This window comes from Colletes gigas, unplaced genomic scaffold, assembly GCF_013123115.1.
Source record: "Colletes gigas isolate AHSC1104 unplaced genomic scaffold, ASM1312311v1 Colletes_gigas_Sc00034, whole genome shotgun sequence".
NCBI lineage: Eukaryota > Metazoa > Arthropoda > Insecta > Hymenoptera > Colletidae > Colletes > Colletes gigas.
In genome coordinates this window covers 1,444,379-1,467,933 of record NW_025106663.1, presented here as the reverse complement: position 1 = coordinate 1,467,933, position 23,555 = coordinate 1,444,379, and the positions used below count along the sequence as shown (strand labels likewise).

Genomic DNA, 23,555 nt, shown 5'->3' with positions numbered 1-23,555 from the left:
TAGCGCGGAGCTTTTAAAAAATTACCTCTTCATATAAATTACGATATCTCCGAAACCGGAAGTCGGATCGTCAAAAACCAACAGCCATTTTAAAGGGGAGGGTTCACCCCTTCTAACAGTGGTGGAATTTTTGATAAGGATTGAGTAGTTTCGGAATTGCACCTGTGTAAAGTTTTAGTGTTTTTAATTCGCGTTTTTAGACTGTTTTGAGACGTTCTCTTCTTTCGTATCTGCAGTTTCGCGTTTGTTTCGGTGTGGATACGTGGCGAGCAGGTTGCCGAGCAGCCAAGTGGTTGGCAAGCGACCGTTGCTTGGCAATTATCCGAATGTGTGGAGTCGGCTTAAGATTTCACGTGGTATCTCTGTGTAATGATGCGCATGTTGCTCAATTACCCAGACATCGCTCTCGTTCGTTAACCCTTTCGTCTCGTTATCGATACCGACGTCACCCTCGCCGTACTGATTTCGTGGTAACATCGATCCCGCGTATCGATTGTTCCCAGGGACCACCCTGAAACCCAAGAGGGCTCTGTGTCATAGTCACAGGATTTCCCACAGTAGTTTGGTTCCATTTTTGTTGCCATTATTTCCTCGAAGACCAAAATTAGGAAAAATGGCTTCATTACATCCGGTATCATTTTTTCTTTGACCAAACTGATATTAGGATGGGCAAGCACTGTTTAATGAATCACATGAGAATCAAAGTCCAGTGATTCAAAATTAAAATTAAAATATCTCCTTAATTATTCATTTTTTTAAATAAATAGGTCAATATTTTTTTGTTGAAAATTTCAAAGTGGATGCAATACAAAATATATGGTTCTATATTTTGAAAGCTTGTAAGGCCCTCCATATGGGCATTGAGGGGCCCAAAATTAAAATTAAAATTAAAAGATCTAAACTAACAATCTTTGAACATAAATTCGAAAATATCAAAGTGGATGCAATAAAAAATACATGGTTCTGTATTTTAAAGGCTTGTAAGGCCCCATATGGGCATTGAGAGGCCCCAAAATTGAAATTAAAATATCTCCTAAACTAATAATTTTTTACCATAAATAGGTCAATACTTTTTTGTTGAAAACATCAAAGTGGATCAACTGGGCATTGATATATGGGCATTAAGGGGCCCAAAATTGAAATTAAAAGATCTAAACTACCAAAATTTCAACATAAATTCGAAAATATCAAAGTGGATGCAATAAAAAATACATGATTTTGTATTTTAAAAGCTTGTAAGGCCCCATATGGGCATTGAGGGGCCAAAAATTGAAATTAAAAGATCTAAACTTCCAATCTTTCAACATAAATTCGAAAATATCAAAGTGGATGCAATAAAGGATACATGGTTCTGTATTTTAAAGGCTCGTAAGGCCCCCATATGGGTATCGAGGGGCCCAATTAAAATTAAAAGATCTAAACTAACAATTTTTCAACATAATTTCGAAAATATCAAAGTGGATGCAATAAAAAACTCATGGTTTCGTATTTTAAAGGCTCGTAAGGCCCCCATATGTGTATCGAGGGCCCCAAAATTGTAATTAAAATTAAAAGATCTAAACTACCAATCTCTCAACATAAATTGGAAAATATCAAAGTGGATGTAATAAAAAATACATGATTTTGTATTTTGGAAGCTTGTTAGGCCCCCTATATGGGCATTGAGGGGCCCAAAATTGAAATTAAATATCCAAACTACCAATCATTCAACATAAATTCGAAACTATCAAAGTGGATGCAACAAAAAACGCATGGTTCTGTATTTTAAAGGCTCGTAAGGCCCCCAAATGGGTATCGAGGTCCCCAGAGGTCGTTGCAAAGTGAATAAACGAATGTCTCGGAACGGGAAGGTCCGATCGGTCACCGCGTAGAGCGATTGTTCTCCCACGCGTCCTCGTGTCGCGAGGCATCGCTCCATGGAGATACAAAATCGTTTCAAGTCCCCGACCACGCGGCCCATTATGGCAGATTACCAGCAGCTCGAAGAGCTCGCGGGACGGTCTCTCTGCTCGGTGTTCGTTCGCTTATCACGAGATAATCCCTCAATCTTCTAATCTTCTTCATTTGAATCGCGACGTAGAAACGGAACACGTTATTATCGTTTATATTCCGGGTCAAGGGTGACGCGTCTGCTGGAGTTATCGAACGCCTCCTTTCCTTCCACGAAGGTGAACGCCAGACCGCGCGGAGGAGTCGGAAGATCGTCCAGCATCGACGTTCGCGTGGGAAGTCAAGGAAAAACGAAGCTGGGTATCGCGAGTGCAACCAACGCGTTTTAATGGCCTGTTATAGTGTCATCTAATGCCCTTGCAATTGCATAAGAATCGCGGGCGTACCGATTGATCGACCCACGAAACTACAGAGGAGGAAATAAAGCGTTACTTGGTCTCGACAGTAATTTAGGACAACCAGATCAAAGTTTATCATTCCGATAAGAATCTCTCTTTTCTAGTTTTAAGACGTATTTTTTATCGAAATTTACAGTGTTTATGGTTCATGGGTTTTTTTTTATTTGGATGTATTTTTGTATGGGCTGTGAGGTTTTAATTTCTCTTGTAGGCTGTTTCTTAGAAGTTTACCGTTTAAATAGCAATTTAAGTTTTTCGTCTTCGTTCCTCGCCTCGTGCAGATTATTATACGCACGTCCCGTCGGTTAAAAGTAATTTAACACTTAAGCGACGTCGAAAGGATGATAAAGGGATCGAGGAGGGGGGATGATGAAGGGCAGAGGGGGGGATGTGATAGTCTCAACTTGCACTTTCTCTTCAATTTTTTATTTTCGATATTGCAAAGCACTTAAATCTTCTGGGAGATTAATTATAAATAAAATGGTCATTGGGGGGTAAAAAAACATTCCAATATTATTTAGTAAATATTCTGAAAATATTCACAATTTTGTACAATAAAATCTAGCAACAATTATAAAAATGACTCACATAGGAAAAATAGAAAATTATAAATAAAATAAACATTATCATTGGGGGGTAAAAAAACATTGCAAAATTATTCAGTAAATATTCTGAGAATATTCACAATTTTTTACAATAAAATATAGCAACAATTATAAATGTTACTCGCATAGGAAAAATAGAAAATTAATTATAAATAAAATAAAACATTGTGAATGGGGTAAAAAAACATTCCAAAATTATTCAGTAAATATTCTATAAGAGTGTTCACAATTTTGAGAGTATCCACAATTTTTTTCAATAAAATATAGCTTGAATAAAAAATAAAAAATTATAAATAAAATAAATATTGTCATTTGGGTAAAAAAAACATTCCAAAATTATTCAGTAAATATTCTAAGAGTGTTCACAATTTTGAGTGTATCCATAATTTTTTTCGATAAAATCTATCTTGACAAAAAAATAGAAAATAATAATTAAAATAAACATAGTATAATATTTCAGTATTAAAGCGAGTGTAGAGCAAGAGAATGTAAATTTTGTGAGGATCTGCCTCTAATTCGATGTGATCCCGGCCGTTACAAGACGTGTAAGGGGTCTAAGCAAAAGGATGGGAAGTATTAGTGAAATAAAAAGTAAATCGGTGAAGATGACGAGAGCGGCGTTTTGCACGCCCACGCGTGCCGTCTTAATTACAGCGGCCCGGACGACCGGTTTTACGATTATACCACTTCGAGAAGCTCTCGACCGGGGCGGCTTACTTCCTTTTATAGCCGGCGTTAAAAAGTAATTAGGACGGGGAGCCGTGGAAGCACGATGGTAGATGCGAACGATAACCTTAATGACGATCGTGTATGCAAACGTTTCTACGAACACGGCTTCGAGATAAACGCGCATTGCTTGGCACATGTAAATTGTGAGCCTGATATTGGTGACGATAACTTATTCGAGCTCGTCTTACTCCCTTCGAATGCATTACCGTCACCTGCCCGACGATTAATCGATTACGACCCCAATACAATTTTCGGAATGTTTAAATTTGATTAGAGGTCCCTAAGAATACAGAGAATCATAACAAATCTGTAGAAATACAATTTGAATGCTTTTTGTATCAATTACCACCAAGGGTCGTGGTGGTAAGGTAAGAGACTTCCACCCGGAGGGCCCGAGTTCGATTCCCCCCGGACTAAGAGAAGTTTTTTCAGCGAATATAAATGATTTTAAATAATAAAATTAATAATTAAACATTATTAATTACCTTTCTAAATAGAATTCATTAAATTACAATAAGAAATATAATAATTTGGTATTGATAATCAGGCCTCCATGGTGGTGTAAATAATAATTGATGTTTAATGAATTTCCCTGGTTTTAGGGCAGATAATAATAGAAAAAGTGACGGACGTGTTCCAGGTGAGAAAAGTGTGCGGTCGTTCGGAGCTGCAGCCATCGAACGGTGGAACCGTTACGGCTTCGGATGCAGCTGCAATGGAGAAATCGACGTCGGGCAGCCTCGAGATGCACGCAGCTGCGCCTCCTCTCACGCACAGAACATTACCGACGCAGTTGCACGTGCAGCTGGGCTATTTCTTGGCCAGTGTCGTCAGGTCCCGGTCCTTCTACGGCACCCTGGCCACCACGATCTGCGAGGAATACCCCGACAAACGATGTTGGAACGGAGAACACGTCGGAGAGTGAGTACACTTGCCATTTTATTCCACAAACTACCAATATTAACACCTTGACTACCAAATCCCTCAAATTGTCTACGAAGATACCCTTTTAAGTGACCAATCAAGATTAATTTTTTTGAACATCTAATTTTCAGAAAAAATTTTTTAGCTCGCCGATGTTGATTATTTGCAATTTCCACGCATTGTCCGTAAATTTCGTTCGCTATAGATTAACTCCCACGGAGATTGACTTCGAAACAATGCGTTTGGAGGGTCCCTGGATCGAACGCGAGCAATCTTGGGGGCGCTGTGTCCCCTCAATCGGATCTATTTGCCAGAGATGTCTTTGATTTCGGTCCTAGTCGAGTCTTATTTAATTCTGAACGAGTTTATCCCATAGTCGAGCGTGATTGCGAATTTCCCTTTGTGCAACTCGAGCTCCGACGAACCAATCTTGAAACGCGTACAATCGTATAGCGATTGTGTTAGAAAATATTGTTAATTGTGGCTCTCTGGACCTCTGCCACGCTTTTGCGTTTAGTATCGGAGCAGGTGCAAAGATGTTGAAATGATCTTTTGCCTTCGTGATCAGTGTCCGTGTTAATTGCTTCGATCCACACTAAGTTGGACCACTGCCATACGTCGTTCGTTCTACGTTCTTTCAATCGTTGTATCAATTGCGCTTCGAATATGTGTAACATCGTGATCTATTGCCAAAAGTTAATTTATTCTATAAAGATGTGTTATCGACGTTAAATTTACCGACATTTTTCGATTTAGTTACCGGTAAAGAAGAAACTAAGTGTCGGTAAGCCGGTAAAGCTGATTCTTATCGACTGACACACTGATTTACCGACATTCTTCGATTCAATTATCGGTAAAGGAGAAAAGAATTGTCGGTAAGTCTGCAAAGCTGATTCTTATCGGCTGACAAACTGATTTACCGACATTTTTCGATGTAATTACCGGTAAAGAAGAAGCTAAGTGTCGGTAAGTCGGTAAAGCTGATTCCTATCGACTGATACACTGATTTACCGACATGTTTCGATGTAATTACCGGTAAAGAAGAAGCAAATTGTCGGTAAGTCTGTAAAGCTGATTCTTATCGACTGATACACTGATTTACTGACATTACAATCACTAATCGCAATGTATACAATGCAATGGAGATAAATATTTATTAATTCTCTCATACAAAACCACAGTTTGCAGACATTTACTGTGCAGGAAACTTTGTTTACTATTTTTGTTAGAAATTATGTATCATTTTGACAACTTTGGTAGTTCCAGCGTTGAAAAAGAAAGTGCAGTGACAATATCAGTTTGGAGAAAGATAAGGGTGCCACTGTTTTCGATAAGTGGTGGAGATCAGAGACGATTGGAGGCAGTGATCATCGTTCAGGAACGATTTCCAGGCACGTGCACAGTTTTCCTCCTTGCCCCCTGACTTCGTTCTCGGTTTCTCTGTCTCGATCTCCCTTTATCAGAGCGGTGTACAGTTTCAGCTCGCGATAGAATCGGCTACGGTAGGCAGATCGGGCAAAAATGAGCTGCGTCAGTAATGCAAAGAGGAGACGCGAGGACATTTGCATCACGTGACCAGACTTCGGATTTCAAACGCTTCTCGATCGTTCGAATAAAAGAACGATACCGAGACTGATATAGCAATCGATGAGAGTTCTTATTTCGATAACTTATCTCGTGTGCATACTGCGACTTTTCAAGGATAAATTCACCTTGCTACGACACTCATCATATTAAACAATTCATGAACAATTATTTAACTTTTTAAATATATTTTTATTAAACTTTTTAAATATATATTAGAAATATAGAATTATTCTGTGTTCCAACATTTATTATTTATTATTGATTATTGGGGCTGCTGCAAACTAATTAATTTAAACTAATAATTATTCAGTTAATGTAAATGTAATTATTCGAAAATTTATTTATTATTTTATCTTTTAGATGCTTTGAAGGAAAATTGATTTCCATTTACAAATTTGGTAAAAATCAACAGTAAAATAATTCAGTCGAGATTATGAGTCCACGTTAGGTCATTGATGACCCAACTGAGGAAGAAGAATTTTAATTCATTTTATGCCCATTTTGGAGGCAAAATTCTACGGCCTTGTTTCTGGTTTCGTAGGCGTATGGTTTATTAGCGATAATGCGAATAGCAATTGAAGATCGCGAGAGAGGTGGGAGCGAGTGACAACAGGGAAGGCGAACGAGCGAAAAATAGCATAGAGATTGTTGCGACACGGTGACCTCGTAGCGTTTGGCCACGTTTGCAGCATCAGCCTCGTACAGTTACATCTCTTTCGGTATCTGTGCTCTCCACCCTCTTCCTCTTTCCCGCTTCCACACGTACGAGACCGCCAGATAGACGAAAATGGGCGACGTCGCGGCGCCCGTTTGCTCTCGTTGCCAGACTCTTTGGCGGCTTGGCGTCCTACAGGCTGCTACGATCCTCCTCCTCCCTTCTTCTCCCTCGCTCTTGCCTCTTATCAAGCTCCTCCAAGCCTTCATCGAGTAAAAATCTCGAAACCTCGCTTGGACCTTCGATACTCAATCGATATTAACTCGAAAACTATCGTTCGATATCGAAAACCATCGAATTTGCAGGTCCAACATAGTCAATCCAAAGCATTTGCAAAAAATGATACAAGTCATATCAAATGGGGGAAAATTAAAAAAGGAAAACTCTTGCATAGACCTAGTAGATAAATAGACACCATAGAAAATCAGAAAAGAAGACTTTTCCAAAACACAAATTGAAATGTCCCTGTTCGACTTTTATCAGGGCTCGAATACTCGTCAAATATTTGAATAGTATACTCTGTCCTCTGATTCTATGAGCACAGCATCAAGGCTCATACATTTTTCATCCCTGACTTTGATTTAACATTGCAAAGTTGTCGTTCGTTATTAATAGTTTCCCCGAAAAACTTCCCGAAAGTTGGGGGAAAACCATGTGCTAACACGAATGCAGTATGTCATTTCAAGCATGCAGTTAAGCTTCCTATTTTCGTATCTTATTGCTCCATTTTTCGCATCGGTTGACCCGGTTTTCAGACTTCTCGTCGTCCCACATACCGCATTTATCGACGACCTCTCACTCTCGTTTACATCCCCTGCATTGCAGTTCATCCGCTCATACTTTACAAAATTGCACCAAAAAACACTAAAAGCTCTCTAAAATTCAATTTTTCATCCCTCGAAACTTGGTTACTTCAGAAATTTTAAGAAACAGAAGCTTCACTCGAGCGCTTGCGAGAGAGAGGCTCGAGCGCGTGGCCCTCTAGCGGCGAGACTCGGAAGCTAACGCAATTTTCTAGAATTCTTCTAACAAATATTAAACATTCTCGAAAATTAGGTTCCTTTTATGAATGCTAGTTATTACAGCGTGTCGTGCTGCAAATTTTCCGCTTTGTCAAGGCATCCATTATGAATTTAATTAATTTCTAGTGTTCCCTTTTCACCAGAAGAAAACAGTTCTGCTTTCTTGCTCATCTGCATCGTTCATTTATTTTTCCTCATTTTCCCTCGCTCATACTATACAAAATTGCACCAAAAAACACTAAAAAACTCTCTAAAATTCAGTTTTTCATCTCTCGAAACTTGGTTACTTCAGAAATTTTAGAAAACAGAAGCTTCACTCGAGCGCTTACGAGAGAGAGACTCGAGCGCGTGGCCCTCTAGCGGCGAGACTCGGAAGCTAACGCAATTTTCTAGAATTCTTCTAACAAATATTAAACATTCTCGAAAATTAGGTTTCTTTTCTAAATGCTAGTTATTACAGCGTGTCGTGCTGCAAATTTTCCGCTTTGTCAAGGCCTCCATTATGAATTTAATTAATTTCTAGTGTTCCCTTTTCACCAGAAGAAAACAGTTCTGCTTTCTTGCTCATCTGCATCGTTCATTTATTTTTCCTCGTTTTCCCCATCGTTCGCGCCATTACTCATCCTCGCTGGACCTTTTCTATTAAAAACCAGTACAGTATCCGGCCACGTCTATCCTTGCACTCCTGTTTCACGTTGTTACTTTTAACTTTCCCTTTAACGACCCTTTCGAGTGATTCTCAGGATCGACAGTCTATGGTCATTTATCGAACGATTTAATGGACTGGTTAGAAAAATAAAGTAAACTCGATTACACGTAATAACAGCTCTCCCCGCGTCTAAGTGTTTTGCAATCGATCTTCTCGATTTTTCTCTCAGAAATCTCTCGGAAACCTTGGGAAGATAATTTATGTAGATTTGTTCAATGTTCAATGTTAACTTACGTGCAAAAGGGTTGAAAGTGTAAAAAAAAGATGGGGTTACTAGGAACAGCGAGGCAACGAGAGAGAAACGAGTGACTGGAAAAGAATTTGTGTTGTCAATTAATGTGATTTTAATTTGTGCAAAAAGATTGTGTGCTTGGATTAGGTGTTTCAAATTCGTTCATTTGATTATATTATTTGTACATTCGTTCCAAATTCTCTTTTTTTTAATTATATTATTTGTACATTCGTTCCAAATTCTCTTTATTAAATCCTACATTTATTTACCAAAAGTATTTTACATTTACTATTACAATACTATTGCAATCGATGAAAAAAGTAAAATTGTCGTTTTGCAGGATATATTTCGAACGTAGAAGTTAATTGATCCTGATTTATCGTCGATCTTTGCTAAAGATTGATGACTAAATCTAATGATTTATTCCCCGTGGAGGATAAAATTCGTCCAATTGAGCCAGCACGAATACCAAAACAGATTTACGGTGATATTAATAAAATAAATACGCGAACGTGCGCGATATATAATACAAAGTCTCAGGATTGGAAGCTCCGAACCGTTTCGTGATATTTTCCCACTCGGCGATAAGAAAAATGTAACGCCTTCCAATTCGTTCGATAAATCTCGCTGTCATGGCTCTGGTCGTTCGGAGATTATGCACAGATCGATCTACGTAAAAGGAAGGCGTCGATGGTGGAAGGTTGGGAATCGCTGAAACTGAGAGAACTATCGCGTTAACTACGTTGCGATCGATTTCTATGGACGAGTTGATCCGATTTATTATTTACAAAACTCTAAATTTGATACTCTTCGTCTCCATCAGTAGTGCAATTGGTTTATGCAATGAAATCTTATTATTTGATGTGAATAAGGAATTTATTTGGGGGAGTACAGTAGTACCTCGCTTGATGACTGAATGTTTTCCCCGGTAATATGACGTTTAAGTCCTCTACACCGTTGTTTTTTGTATTTAGCTTAAAATAGGAGACTTAAAGTTGGTATATATAATGTGGCTACTTCATTGAGATGGTGACTCCACAGATTTTACACTTTAAAGTGAAATTTTGTTATATTAACAATAAAGTAACATTCCATCATATTAAAATTGGTTTGTGAGTCACTTTTCATGGAATATAATGAATTCTAATATGTAGTCTTCCACTACGATGCTTGATTACCATCCTAGGAATTACAAAAACTAACCTAAAATTAAAACTAGAACTACCAACTTGAGAAATATTAATATTATTCTCTTTTACATATATTTTTACCATTTGAAGGGTCCTCAAATTAACATACAACAGTTATTTTCAATTATTTGACATAAAAAAGGGGTCTACCTAGAGGTACAGTAGTCCCTCGCTTGATGACTGAATCTTTACCCCGGTACTATGGCGTTTGAGTCTTCCCCGCCATTGTTTTTCGTATTTAGACTAAACTAGGAGACTTAAAGTTGGTATGTATAATGTGACTACTTCGTTGAGATAGTAACTCCACAGATTATACACTTTAAATGTGAAATTTTATTATATTAACAATAAAATAACATTCTATCATAGTAACAATAGCTACTTTTAGAGTAAAGTAGGTCTATGAGTCACTTCTCATGGAATATTATAAATCCTAATATAATCCTAAAACTAAAACTAGAACTACCAACTTGAGAAATATTAATATTATTATTTTACATTTATTTTTTAATTTAATCATAGTTTTGGCATTTGAGGGGTCCCCAAATTAAAACACAACAATTATTTTCAATTATTGAACATAAACAAGAGGTCTACCTAGAGGTACAATAGTCCCTCGCTTGATGACTCAATCTTTACCCCGGTAACAAGGCGTTTAAGTCCTCCCCATCATTATTTTAATGCTCCAGCCTAATCTAGCAGACTTAGAGCCTCCATATTTTTAATAAAATCCCAATTTTACCATTTGAAGGGTCCCCAAATTAAAACACAACAATTATTTTCAATTATTGAACATAAACAAGAGGTCTACCTAGAGGTACAATAGTCCCTCGCTTGATGACTCAATCTCTACCCCTGCAACATGGCGTTTAAGTCCTCCCCATCATTATTTTTATGCTCCAGCCTAATCTAGCAGACTTAGAGCCTCCATATTTTCAATTAAATCCCAATTTTACCATTTGAGGGGTCCCCAAACTAAAACACAACAGCTATTGTGAATTATTTAACATAACCAAGAGGTCTACCTAGAGGTACAATAGTCCCTCGCTTAATGACTCAATCTTTACCCCTGCAAGATGGCGTTTAAGCCCTCCCCACCATTATTTTTCTCCACTCCATCCTAATCTAACAGACTTGAGGCCTCCATATTTTGAATAAAATCCCAATTTCACCGTTTCTGAATATCTTAATCGCGTTGTACGGAGGAATCGAGCCTGAACGGAAAGTGGAGAAAAGGAAGATAGTCCTGCGGAAGATCGAATCGAATTACCGCGCAGGGCGAGAAAGGCGGTTTCACTTTTCCCTCGATTGGTTACGAGGATTGAATCGTGGAAGCTCCCCGGGCTTCCTGCACGGATCGAATCTCATTTAGATTTCCACCGTGAGATACTAGACGTCGGTTCCCGAGCTTCTCTCGAGCTTTATGGCACGCGAGCGGCGTTCCCGTCTGCGCTGTAATCGTCCACGATTTATTCAGCGCTGTCCAAAGTCCAGCTTTCGGAATCTCGCCAGGTTTTTCTTTTTTCTTTTTTTGACCAGTTTTTTATTTTTTTAAATACCTGTAGACTCTGTTTTATTTTACATGGGATTACGTGTTACGGCTAGGAGAGATTGCGATCGTAACACTTTGAATTTAGAGCAGGATAAATAGTCCATTTTCCATATTTTCACTCGTGGTTCACTTCATCTCTGAAACGAACAAAAATTGAAAACATTTTCACGCCTATATACAGGGTGATCCATCTAAACAAGGCCACCTCAATAACTCCTCCTAACTCCAGTAAAATCCCCCAGTTAAATCCCCTAATAACTCATTGAGGGGGTACAAAAAATTAATTTTCACCTTTTTTCCAAGGTAATCAGTTACCTAGTGTACCCATTAGTACCTTTGAGTTCAAAAATTAAATTGTAGGGGGGTACAAAAAATATTTTCACCTTTTTTCTAATTTAATTAGTTACCTAGTGTACCCATTAGTATCTTTGAGTTCAAAAATAAAATTGTGGGGGGGGTTACAAAAAATTAATTTCTAGATCTGATGACCTTCGAGTTCTGATGACCTTCGAATTAAATAAATACACAATTAGAGGGGTTCATTATTGTGGACCACCCCCCTACTATCCTATAAATCATATTATCGCGTGGTGTTTCCGTCCCGCTGTAATGAAGCAGTCGAATGAGTGTAACAAAGAACCCACATTGGATTTATAACGTTCCAGAGGCTCCTCGTGGTTGAATTCCAACCCCTGTGGCCTCTCCAGGGGGCACGTAAGGGCATTAATCTTGTTCAAGCGTGTGATACTCGAATGTGTCGTGACAACTTCTCCGATATTGCGGCGGAGACGTCAAAACGATTTTAGTTAATGATAAACCGGACTATCGGGGCAGTAAATGTTCACGGTCGGGAAGAATCTACAATATTAACGCTTCAAATGTCGGATTACCGCTTTATTAGTACAATGGGGGGGATGTTTGTGGCAATAAAGTGTGCCTGAATGTGTGTAGGTGACAGGTGCCAAATGTGGAGCAATATTTTAAGTAACAGTAGCAAGCTATTTCTCATTGGTGTTGCTACTAGTATTTAGTGTTAGTGTTGCTGTTGCTATTATTATTTGCTATTGCTATTGCTATTGCTGTTGCTGTTACTATTTGTTATTGCTATTGCTACTACTACTGCTGTTGCCTGTTGCTGTTGCTACTATTATTTGTTGCTGGTATTGCTACTACTATTCCTATTGCTATTGCTATTGCTGTTGCTGTTACTATTTGTTATTGCTATTGCTACTACTACTGCTGTTGCCTGTTGCTGTTGCTACTATTATTTGTTGCTGGTATTGCTACTACTATTCCTATTTGCTATTGCTATTGCTACTACTATTAGTATTTTCTGTTGCTATTGCTAATGCTGTTGCTATTTGATGTTGCTATTGCTACTACTATTGCTATTTTCTGTTGCTATTGCTACTACTATTAGTATTTTCTGTTGCTATTGCTACTATTATTTGTTATTGCTATTGCTACTACTATTACTGTCTCCTCTTGCTATTGCTACTACTATTACTGTTTCCTCTTGCTGTTGCTATTATTATTTGCTGTTGCTATTGCTGTTGCTATTGCTGTTGCCTGTTACTATTGCTACTACTATTGCTGTTGCCTGTTGCTATTGCTACTACTATTACTGTCTCCTCTTGCTATTGCTTCTATTATTTTCTGTTGCTATTGCTACTACTATTAGTATTTTCTGTTGCTATTGCTACTATTATTTGTTATTGCTATTGCTACTACTATTACTGTCTCCTCTTGCTATTGCTACTATTATTTGTTGTTGGTATTGCTACTACTATTACTGTTTCCTCTTGCTGTTGCTATTATTATTTGCTGTTGCTATTGCTGTTGTTATTGCTGTTGCCTGTTACTATTGCTACTACTATTGCTGTTGCCTGTTGCTATTGCTACTACTATTACTGTCTCCTCTTGCTATTGCTTCTATTATTTGCTGTTGCTGTTGCTGTTGCCTGTTGCTATTGCTACTACTATTGCTGTTGCCTGTTGCTATTTCTACTATTATTTGTTGCTGGTATTGCTACTACTATTACTATTTACTATTACTATTGCTACATACTATTATTATTTTCTGTTGCTATTGCTACTATTATTTCTCATTACTATTGCTACTGCTATTATTATTTCCTGTTGCTCTTACAATTTTCTAATTGTATAATGTAGAAGTATGATGTATTTACACGTCTCTTAATATATTTTTTTTTTATATTAATATAGTATTTTCTATTCTGTTTTAGCTGTATAAGTTCGTAAAAAGTGCATCCCTCAATAATAAATAGTAATTCTCGTGCCATTCTGAAGAAGAATGAATGTGAACAGAGCATGTGTGTGTGTGTTTATTTTTCATCGTTGCACTATGAAACATTGAAAACAGCGATGCATTGAGGGATTAGGGTAAATGTCGTGGCACTGGTAAAAGCGTGCTATACGAATCTATTTACACGAGATTATGTCCCCCCCCAATCTTCCACGAAACTATTCAACGATGGATGTTTCCAAGATATTCGCGCGAATCGATTTGAATGCGATGTTGCGGGGCAAAGTAAAAAGTAAAGTAGAAAATGAAGTATAAGCAGAAGTGAGAAGAAGTGAGCTAAGTAAGATAGATATAAGCGAGAGGGGGGGGGAAGAAGTATTGGACGGGAGGCTGTTGCGTGAATGGTCGGCATTGAAATGCATCGAGAAGCGCAGCTGCAGCGAATTGCATGCACAAAATGTTTCCCTGCTAATATCCCTGCTATTTCATGATAGGTCTACATAATTTTTCAATCTTCCGTGTTTTTCAAATTTATTATTGACAAACAAAAGTGCATATAAATTTGAAGCTGCTTTAATTTAATATCAAACAAGTTTTATAGTTAAAAATGATAACAAAATTTTTGAAAAATTGAAAAATTTCAATTCGTTCTGGAAAAAATATTTTTAGTTGCAGAGGTAAATTTCAATCAGTTTTGGTCATTAGATATATCCCCGAATTTCTACGCACTTTCGAGAAAAAATTTCGAGAAGGTGTGAAATTTTTAGAAGAAATTGAAAAATTTCAAATCGTTTTGGAAAAAATATTTTTAGTTGAAGGTGTCCATTACAATCATTTTTGGTCATTAGATATATCCCTGAATTCTTATGCATTTTCGAGAAAAAAATTCGAGAATGTGTGAAATTTTTTGACGAAATTAAAAAATTTCAAATCGTTCTGGAAAAAATATTTTTAGTTGCAGGGGTCCATTACAATCATTTTTTATCATTAGATATATCCCCAAATTCTTATGCATTTTCGAGAAAAAAATTCGAGAAGGTGTGAAATTTTTAGACGAAATTGAAAAATTTCAAATCGTTCTGGAAAAATTATTTTTAGTTGAAGGAGTCCATTACAATCATTTTTGGTCATTAGATATATCCCTGAATTCTTATGCATTTTCGAGAAAAAAATTCGAGAATGTGTGAAATTTTTTGACGAAATTAAAAAATTTCAAATCATTCCAAAAAAATTATTTATGGTTGCAGGGGTCAATTACAATCATTTTGGGTCATTAGACATTCCCCTGAAATCCTACGCATTTTCGAGAAAAAAATTCTTTACCGAAACCATAATGTCTGACCAAGAATATAATGATTTATTTTTGTCAATAAATCACTCTGCATTTGAATTTGAAAGAATCAACTAAGTTTTGCAATCTTTATCGAAAGAAGATCTATCAAACCCAAAAGAGATTAAACTTTCTATAAAATCCAATACCATACCTTTGATTGCATATTGAATCACAAATTACTGAAACTATTCCATTATAAAGTTCGATTAAAAAAATGTCCGTACCTCGAAAGAGGGTCTCTGGTGTCGTTCATCGAGGTCCAACGTAACGAACGTGTTAATTTATCAATTGCGCGCACAAAGAAGCGCGATCGATCATTTTTCAATTCGACATTAATTTGCACGCGCACAATGAATAAAGAAACAAGTTGGTCCGCGAGCGATCGATCAAAGTGTCGCTAGGAGCGTTCCTCGGCTCGCGGACGTAACGAAGGGCACCGAGAAAAAGGAAGCATCGACCGAGGGGGGGGAGCTGAATGAAACGATAAAAGGAGGAAAACCGAAAGATGGAAAAATAGAAAGAAACTCAGGGACGCAGGAACGGATCAAAGAAGGGGTCGAAACTCATAATTAATCGGTGATAAACGAAGAAACGTTCACTGTCGGGACATCTGCTCGCGTGTGTACGTGCACTGGCGGAGTAATGAATGGCACGCGATGTCGGGGCGGTCGTTTCAAAAGAGTCGGTCCGACGAATACGTAACCAACGCAAATAGAACGGCTGCTACTCTTCCCTATCTCTTCCCGCAGATAATTCTTTCCTCACGCTTCTCGACTTGCTCGTGAATATCAAGCGCGGTACGGTGACGACAACAAGATAACAGGCGGATGCCGGAGGAACATTCTCTCTTTACAGTTGGTTAAACGCGAATAGCTTCGAATTGTTACATGCACACCGTACGCCATCTTGGTTTGCTAAAAGTGTCTTCTCGTAAGATTAAAAGCCACGTTTCTGTGCTAAAGAAATGTTCTTTCAGAAATGATGGAAATAGAGGCGCTAGACACTCTTAAATATGTAGGCTGTTCGGCCATTTTTGAGGAAAAATTTTAATGGAGGACGATTCTAGAGCCCAAAATAAGTCGAAAATCAAGAATAGTAATTTTTCGTTTGAGGCTTCGTTTAAAAGTTATTAACGTTTTTAGTTGCGCCTGTGAAACGGGAACCGTGCCCGCTGCACATTTTAACTTTAAACGTTAATAACTTTTTAACGAAGCCTCAAACGAAAAATTGATATTCTTGATTTTCGTCTTATTTTGGTCTCTAGAATCCTAAAAAAAAAAATTTTTTCAAGATTGACAATTTTGAGATTTTTATAATTTGAAAGAAAAGTGTTATAATAAATAAAATTCAATGTGAGTGAGTTGTATGAGGGAATGGTAAAGAAATAACTATTATATTAATTTAACAAACAACTCGTTTATTTGTTGTGTAAACAATTGATATCTATTTAATAATTGCACGAATTAGGTATTACTAATTTCGTATATGTTGTTGTTTGCAGGTACGCAAAGACGGTGGTGGATTCGACCCTAACGGCGCAGAGGTACAATCCTGAGTTCACTATAACGACCATGTCACCGACGCCAAGCACCTACGGCAATACGAACACCAGCGCGCTCATAGACCAATTAAGGCACATTAATTCGGTGAGTCCACGAACTGCAATTTGTCTCAGCCTTGGGTTACCTTGTTTCCAATTTAAACGCGCCTCGAGTTTGCATTTCGTTTTTAACTTTGCCAGTTTCCTCGCGCGGTAAGAAACGCACATTCGCGTGAACCTGACTTTCACATTAACAAGACAATACCGTTTCACGCAAACAGTGGCTCAAAGCTGCACGTTTACTCCAACAATACATTTAACACGTTCACAATTATAATTTTGTATTTAAACATATCGAATGTGAAGATAAAAATAGCTTGAAATGTTTAAAAAAAAATAATTTATTCTAGCATCGAAGTATAACTATTTACAAAAACAAACAATATTCATCAGAATCCTGTTAAAAATAGCCAGGATCAATTGGGGAGAAAAATAATTTTGTCGAATTTTTATTTTCTTATATTTATTTTTGTGATATTTTAAACGTTGATTTTGTTCTGACTTCGAAGGCTAGATAAATATAGTTCTGTTAAACGAGTTAATCGCGACGAGAGCGTCTCGGTATCGTCGTCGAGACAAAGACCAGGCTCTCAGAAAACTTTATTGTCTATTTGGCCAACTATTATGGAAGGAATTATCTATTATGAACTGTTGCCCCGCAATCAAACAATAAGTAAGGAGTTCTATTGTGAGCAATTAGACCGATTAAAGCCGGCACTAGCGAACAAATACGACGGGCTTTTGTCACGCGCCATGGAGTTTTGTTTAATTAGAGCAGCACGTGAAAGGTTATAAAAATTAGAAGGCTTCGGTTGAGTAATTTATGAATCATCCGCCATATTATCCCGGACATTGCCCCTCGAAGATTTACATCTCTTCCGAACTCATTAAATATTATTTCTTTCAACAAAAAATTCAAACATAAACACTTCTGAAACGTGCAATTAATTTTTAATTTTCAAAAATTTGGAGATATTTCACTATTTATTGTAGAATATTCTCTTTATTTTTTAAATATATTATCAAGGAAAAATGGTTGAAATGATCAGAAATTAAAATTTGAAAAATTGTCTTTTAAAAGAGTTTCAAAAAACAGTGAATCTCATTTATTAGCATTCTTTTGGTGATATGGAATGCAACGCGTGAAATGCCCGGGCGTAAGTGAATCAGCAGCTCGCGTATGAACGGCCAGCGGAATCATAAATTACATTCTAATCTCGAATTATTCATACGACGAGGTGTACAGCCGTGTCTGGCGTACGTGCGCAGATCTAAGGCGCACAAGATCTGACTTAAGACCGCGTGGGTGAGATCGGTACCACGGGTCGGTCCCGATTGTCTGTATTTAGCAAACAGGTGCGACTGGAGGGTATCAGATACATAAGAAATCAAGAACGACCGGCATTAATTCTTTCTACTGAGCGTGGCACGATTATATTAGTCATGCACGGACAGAAATGACGTTTAGTCGAATAATAAATAGCCTGCGATAATTTAAGAGCGATCCAGTGATAGTTTATACGCTGTCGACATTGAATTTCTGGACGATTTTAAGCTTAGCTAAGCAAGAAGTGAGCTAGCTAGGTAGGCAAGGAGTGAGCTAGCTAGGTAGCAAGAGATGAGCTAGCTAGGTAGCAAGAGGTGAGCTAGCTAGGCTACCAAGAGGTGAGCTAGCTAGGCTACCAAGAGGTGAGCTAGCTAGGCTACCAAGAGGTGAGCTAACTAGGCTACCAAGAGGTGAACTAGCTAGGTAACAAGAGATGAGCTAGCTAGGCTACCAAGAGGTGAGCTAACTAGGCTACCAAGAGATGAGCTAGCTAGGCTACCAAGAGGTGAGCTAGCTAGGCTACCAAGAGGTGAGTTAGCTAGCTACCAAAGAGTGAGCTAGCTAGCTACCAAGGAATAAGCTAGCTAAGCTACCAACCAGTGAACTAACCTAGCTACCAAAGAGTGAACTAGCCTAGCTACCAACCAGTGAACTAACCTAGCTACCAAGGAGTGATCAACCACTTCAGACTCACGATTATTGAAATTTTCTTGGATTTCCAAGTGCATATATAACTGGAAACGAAGGCTATACGATCAATTATCCTTTACTTCAACAGAACACGAGTAGAAACGTAACAGTTTGGTGGTTTGGCACGCGTTCAGGCCTTCGTCCAACTCTTCCACTCTGAGAGTTTTTGTTCCCTGAACATTTTAATTATTTAATTATTTAATTGACCATAAGCTTGTGTGGTGTTTTGTGTATCGTGAATTTGAGAAAATTGTTATCGATCGAGTCTCGTCAGGTAATTTATCAATGTTCCATTAGTTTCTTTTTGTTACTTATTTTCTTAAATTAGTTTATCACATTTCGCTCATTGTTCCACCGTCATTAGGAGCTTGTTCCGCAGCATTCAATGGATGAAATGAAATTCGATAACGATCGGAGGAGAAGGAACTGTTGAGACTGTTGAGACTGACGAGACGAAGATTGGAGAAAGGAAGCTCAACAAAGGGCGACTTGAAGATGGTTATTTGGCCGGAATCGAAGGATTCAGTAAACGATAATTCATCGAGTATTTCGATGTTATATTTTATTACGAAAAGGTAGATCGACGGGACAATTGAAAATCAGAATTTGAACAATTTTATTCGCTAGAAAAACGAAGAATAACTAAAAATTCGAAGGCAGATATTTTAAAAAAAGGATATTGAAAATGGATTTTTGGAAGATTCTAGACCAGAACTGCCACTCATAACTCTCCTGTCTGGAAATCAGGCCGCCAACTTATGGCTGTTGCATGTTGTGCTCTACCTGCACACCCGTCAGCTCCAGACGTATCGCACCTGTGTAATATCTAATTTGAAATCGTACATTGTCAGAAGAAGGGAACGTGGAACGATATGTATGACAATGTGCGAACTCATGAATGATTTATGAACGACTCGGCCGAGCATTGCACATTCGAACGTCGTTATTCTACCTTTTTTCCTTAAAAATAAACGTTTATCCGGTTACGATCTACATACACCCTGCACCGAACGCGAATAAACGTTCTCGAAGCACATTTCTGGACGATCTGCAATCAAATGAGTCAATAACCGTGACGTTCTCAGTAATATTATTAACACTTCTCATAACCGTTTAGCCACGAGTACACAGAAAATGAATTTTCATTCGTCCACATGATTGTTTTCAAAGCACAGGGATAGACAGGAAGCGTCAACGTTAGACCCCATACGTACTCTTTATTTTACAATATTTAAAGGGGGATTCTCAGGTAACAGCTTTAAAATTCAAGAAAATTTTTCTAAAAATTTGATGGTTAATACATTGTCAATGCATTGGCGAGATTCTCCCGATGAAAATGAGTACAAACACGACACCATTCCGACAGTTTTTAATTTTACATAATTAAGGATTTTCTAAAAATAGTTTAGGTAAGTCGAAATGGAGTGAGAGTATTGTCAATGTATTGGTGAGATTCTCCTGATGAAAACGAATACAAACACGGCACCATTCGGACAAAGTTTTAATTATACATAAATTGAAAATGTTTCAAAAATAGTTTAGGCAAAAATTAAAAGTGGTCCGAATGGTGCCGTGTTTGTACTCGTTTTCATCGGGAGAACCTCACGACTACATCCATAATACTCTCACCACATTTTGACCTAATCGAACTGTTTTTGAAACATTCTCAATTACATATAATTAAAAATCGTCCAAATGGTGTCGTGTTTGTACTCGTTTTCATCGGGAGAACCTCACGAATACATCCATAACACTCTCACCACATTTTGACTCACTCGAACTATTTTTCAAGAATTCTAAATTACATATAATTAAAAATCGTCCGAATGGTGTCGTGTTTGTACTCGTTTTCCTCGGGAGAACCTCACGAATACATTGACAACACTCTCGCCACATTTTTTAACACTGTTACACGAGAATCTCTCCTTAATATAAATAGTTCCACCGTTTAAGGTCTACTTTATAGACGTTCCTATTTATCTTTTGTAGATTTTGCAATCGCAATTGGCGTCGGCACCAGACAGCGGAATATTGCTGGCCGACGAGGCTCTGGACGGTTCCGGGAGCGGCGACAGACCGATGTGGAGGAAAAAAGTGAAAAGCGACGTCATCGACAACGACGACGAAGACGCCCACGATGACGACAACGACGATGACGAGGCGTCTGGTTCAGGAATGGGCCCCACCACACCAGGTACAGATCTAAATTTCGGTCTCAGAGAAACGAGAAACGTTTCATCATATCGCGAGTCAGACCACTTTCATAACAACCGGTATCAAATACGATTTGGCTGTCCGACCATTAATCACTTTTTCTACTTTCGCTGAACTCTAGTATGATTTATGCGTCGCTGCTGTCCATTTTTATAAAACAAATTGATTTTCAGATATGCAGCGAAATTTCACATCGATTCTCTATACTTTACGTTAACCAAAAGTGTACTTTCAGCGCACGAAGAAGTGAAACGAAAGATTAGAAGAATTTGTGGCGTTGCTTCCCCGGTCTCGCCGCCAGAGGGCCACGCTCTCGACTCTCTCGCAAGCGCTCGACCTTCCGTTCCCATATCCTCGCTGTTCCTCCCACCAAGTCGCGCCACAAATTGTTTGTAGTGTTTTACAGCGAAATCACACCCTCATAATCGAAATATTCATCATATCTTGGCGCAGAATAAGTTTTGGGAATAGTTTCGATCGTTTAATCATTGTTTCAGATCCGATGACGAAGTTGAATCGCGTCAAGGCGACCATGGCTGGTTCATCGAACGTTCTGTTATCGTCCGTCGTCCTGGCGATCGCCTGCGTACCCTTGATCGTTTAAGTTGCATCAGAGATCGGGACGAAAGAGGGGAACCCAGTGATACGACGACCCTAGACGTAGACAAAAAAAGAAACGACTATCGTTGGATCGTCGCGTCCGATTCTGCCCGAGGCGCGAAAAAAAAAAACGATCCTGAGAATTTGCTTTATTAGGTATTTATCGTGCTGCGCGGCTGTCGGCGATCCCGTTCGTGGATTCGAACGTGGACGAGGTTCCGGGGGAGGTCAAGAGACAATTTTCCCAGAGGATTTAGTGGGAAATCACAAGAGTGGGGGAAGAAAGGGATGCTTCGAGACCCGGGGGTTTTTATCGGTTGTACATTTCGTTAAGTCGTGAACGAGCACGGGTAAATTTAATATTTAGGAAAGCAAAGACTGTTCTAGAGAAAATTAAGACGAAAGTTCGGGTGCTCGTCGTGGAGGAAAACGTGATAGAGTACGAATGTTGAAAGTAAACGACCGTAGAAAAGAGATTGTCCTATTTTACCAATCACGACGTGAGAGACGATACTGCGACTCGAAGAGGATGAACAAATTAAGAAGAACGCTGGGAAATTAGGGGGCTGATTAGGTAAATGATCGAATGATCGTCGCTGGGATGCTTCGATACCGCGTGTTCTTTGTTAGAGACCGTTTATTATTAGTCGTGACGACTTGGGAGGGGGGGGACACGTTGCCATATTTAATCGAAGTCAAGTACATATATGCAACGGGGGATCGTGTAAAACCGAGAGATCGTATTTATTGAAAGTAAGATACTCGAGCAATAATTAATCATCGTTTACACGCGACTGAAAAAGAAAATAAAACAAAATGGTCGCAGCTTTCGTATCTACGTAAAATCAAAGTGTCTTTATTACTTTAAAGTATGCAGTAACGCAAAAGATTTCTTGCTTCGACTACGACTAAACCAGTGCCTCTTGCGTTCTTCTTCTTCCGCGTACGAACGTTTCCTGTGCGGCGGTACGCGGACCAAACTGACGCGAGCCATAACCGTATGGGTGATAGCGGTGCATGCCATAACGTAAAAAGCTGACTGCCAAAACGCCAGTCGCGCGACTCGAGCTGGTTCCGGTGGTTCCATCTGGCGGCCAACGGCCGTACGAACCGCCTGAGACTCGCGAACGCGCGTTACCCCTTTTCTTTCAGAGGCGAACGTTCACAGAGGACGGTCCACAGACGAGGGAGACCCCCCATTTGCACGCATCTCAGCTTCGCGCCGAAACATTCACAGAAGGTGGATCGCGGTTCCAATGAATCGTACGTGCCATCGAATATCGACGACTGTTTCAGTTACTTTGTGAATGGAGAGACACCAATGGGGGAGGATGTATAGATATGAGAGAATCGAGGTCTTTTGGTAGCCTTGAACGTCTAATCGTTTGAGGAGGCGAGATCGTTGTTAACCCTTTGTGGTCTCATGAGCTGGGGATTCCCACGTTAGAAATGCGATTTTTTTAGGAATTATTGGCTAATTTTAGAGAATTTTAGCTGTGTTTATGGGTTTAGTAATTATTGGGTAGAGTTTTAGTTTTTTGGCAATGTTGGAGAGTTATTTCTATTTTAATAAGTGTTTTGGATGTGTTTTTAATGGCCATTTTGTATATCAAGTAGTTAAATATGTGGTCTAGGGAATATTGAAGCAAAAATATGATTTAACAGAATTTTAAGTCAATCAGTTTCCACAAAAATATTGTATGGCTAGGTTAGGTTTGGGTTAGATTATTCCAATAATTATTGGTTTATTTTTGGCAATATTCGAGAGTTATTTCAATTTTAATAGTTATTTTGGATGTGTTTTTACTGCTCGTTTTCTAAACCAAGCATTAAAATATATGATCTATGGAAAACTGAATTAAAAATATAATTCAACAAAATGGCGGTGGCTGAAAGAAAAATAAATAGATCA

The 23,555-nt window shown here is 38.5% G+C and overlaps 1 protein-coding gene across 2 annotated transcripts in view; it reads left to right on the top strand.

Moving 5' to 3' along the window:
- Positions 1-22,464, top strand: part of LOC122402239 (division abnormally delayed protein) — an 80,591-nt gene extending 58,127 nt beyond the window's left edge. For both annotated transcript variants that reach the window (XM_043404862.1, XM_043404863.1), the window contains exons 5-8: positions 4,323-4,603; positions 16,714-16,858; positions 20,819-21,023; positions 21,541-22,464. In XM_043404862.1, the coding sequence (XP_043260797.1) occupies positions 4,323-4,603; positions 16,714-16,858; positions 20,819-21,023; positions 21,541-21,647 (738 nt within the window). In that variant the 3' untranslated portion in view covers positions 21,648-22,464. The remainder of the gene's footprint in view (positions 1-4,322; positions 4,604-16,713; positions 16,859-20,818; positions 21,024-21,540) is intronic.
- Positions 22,465-23,555: the final 1,091 nt, after the last annotated feature.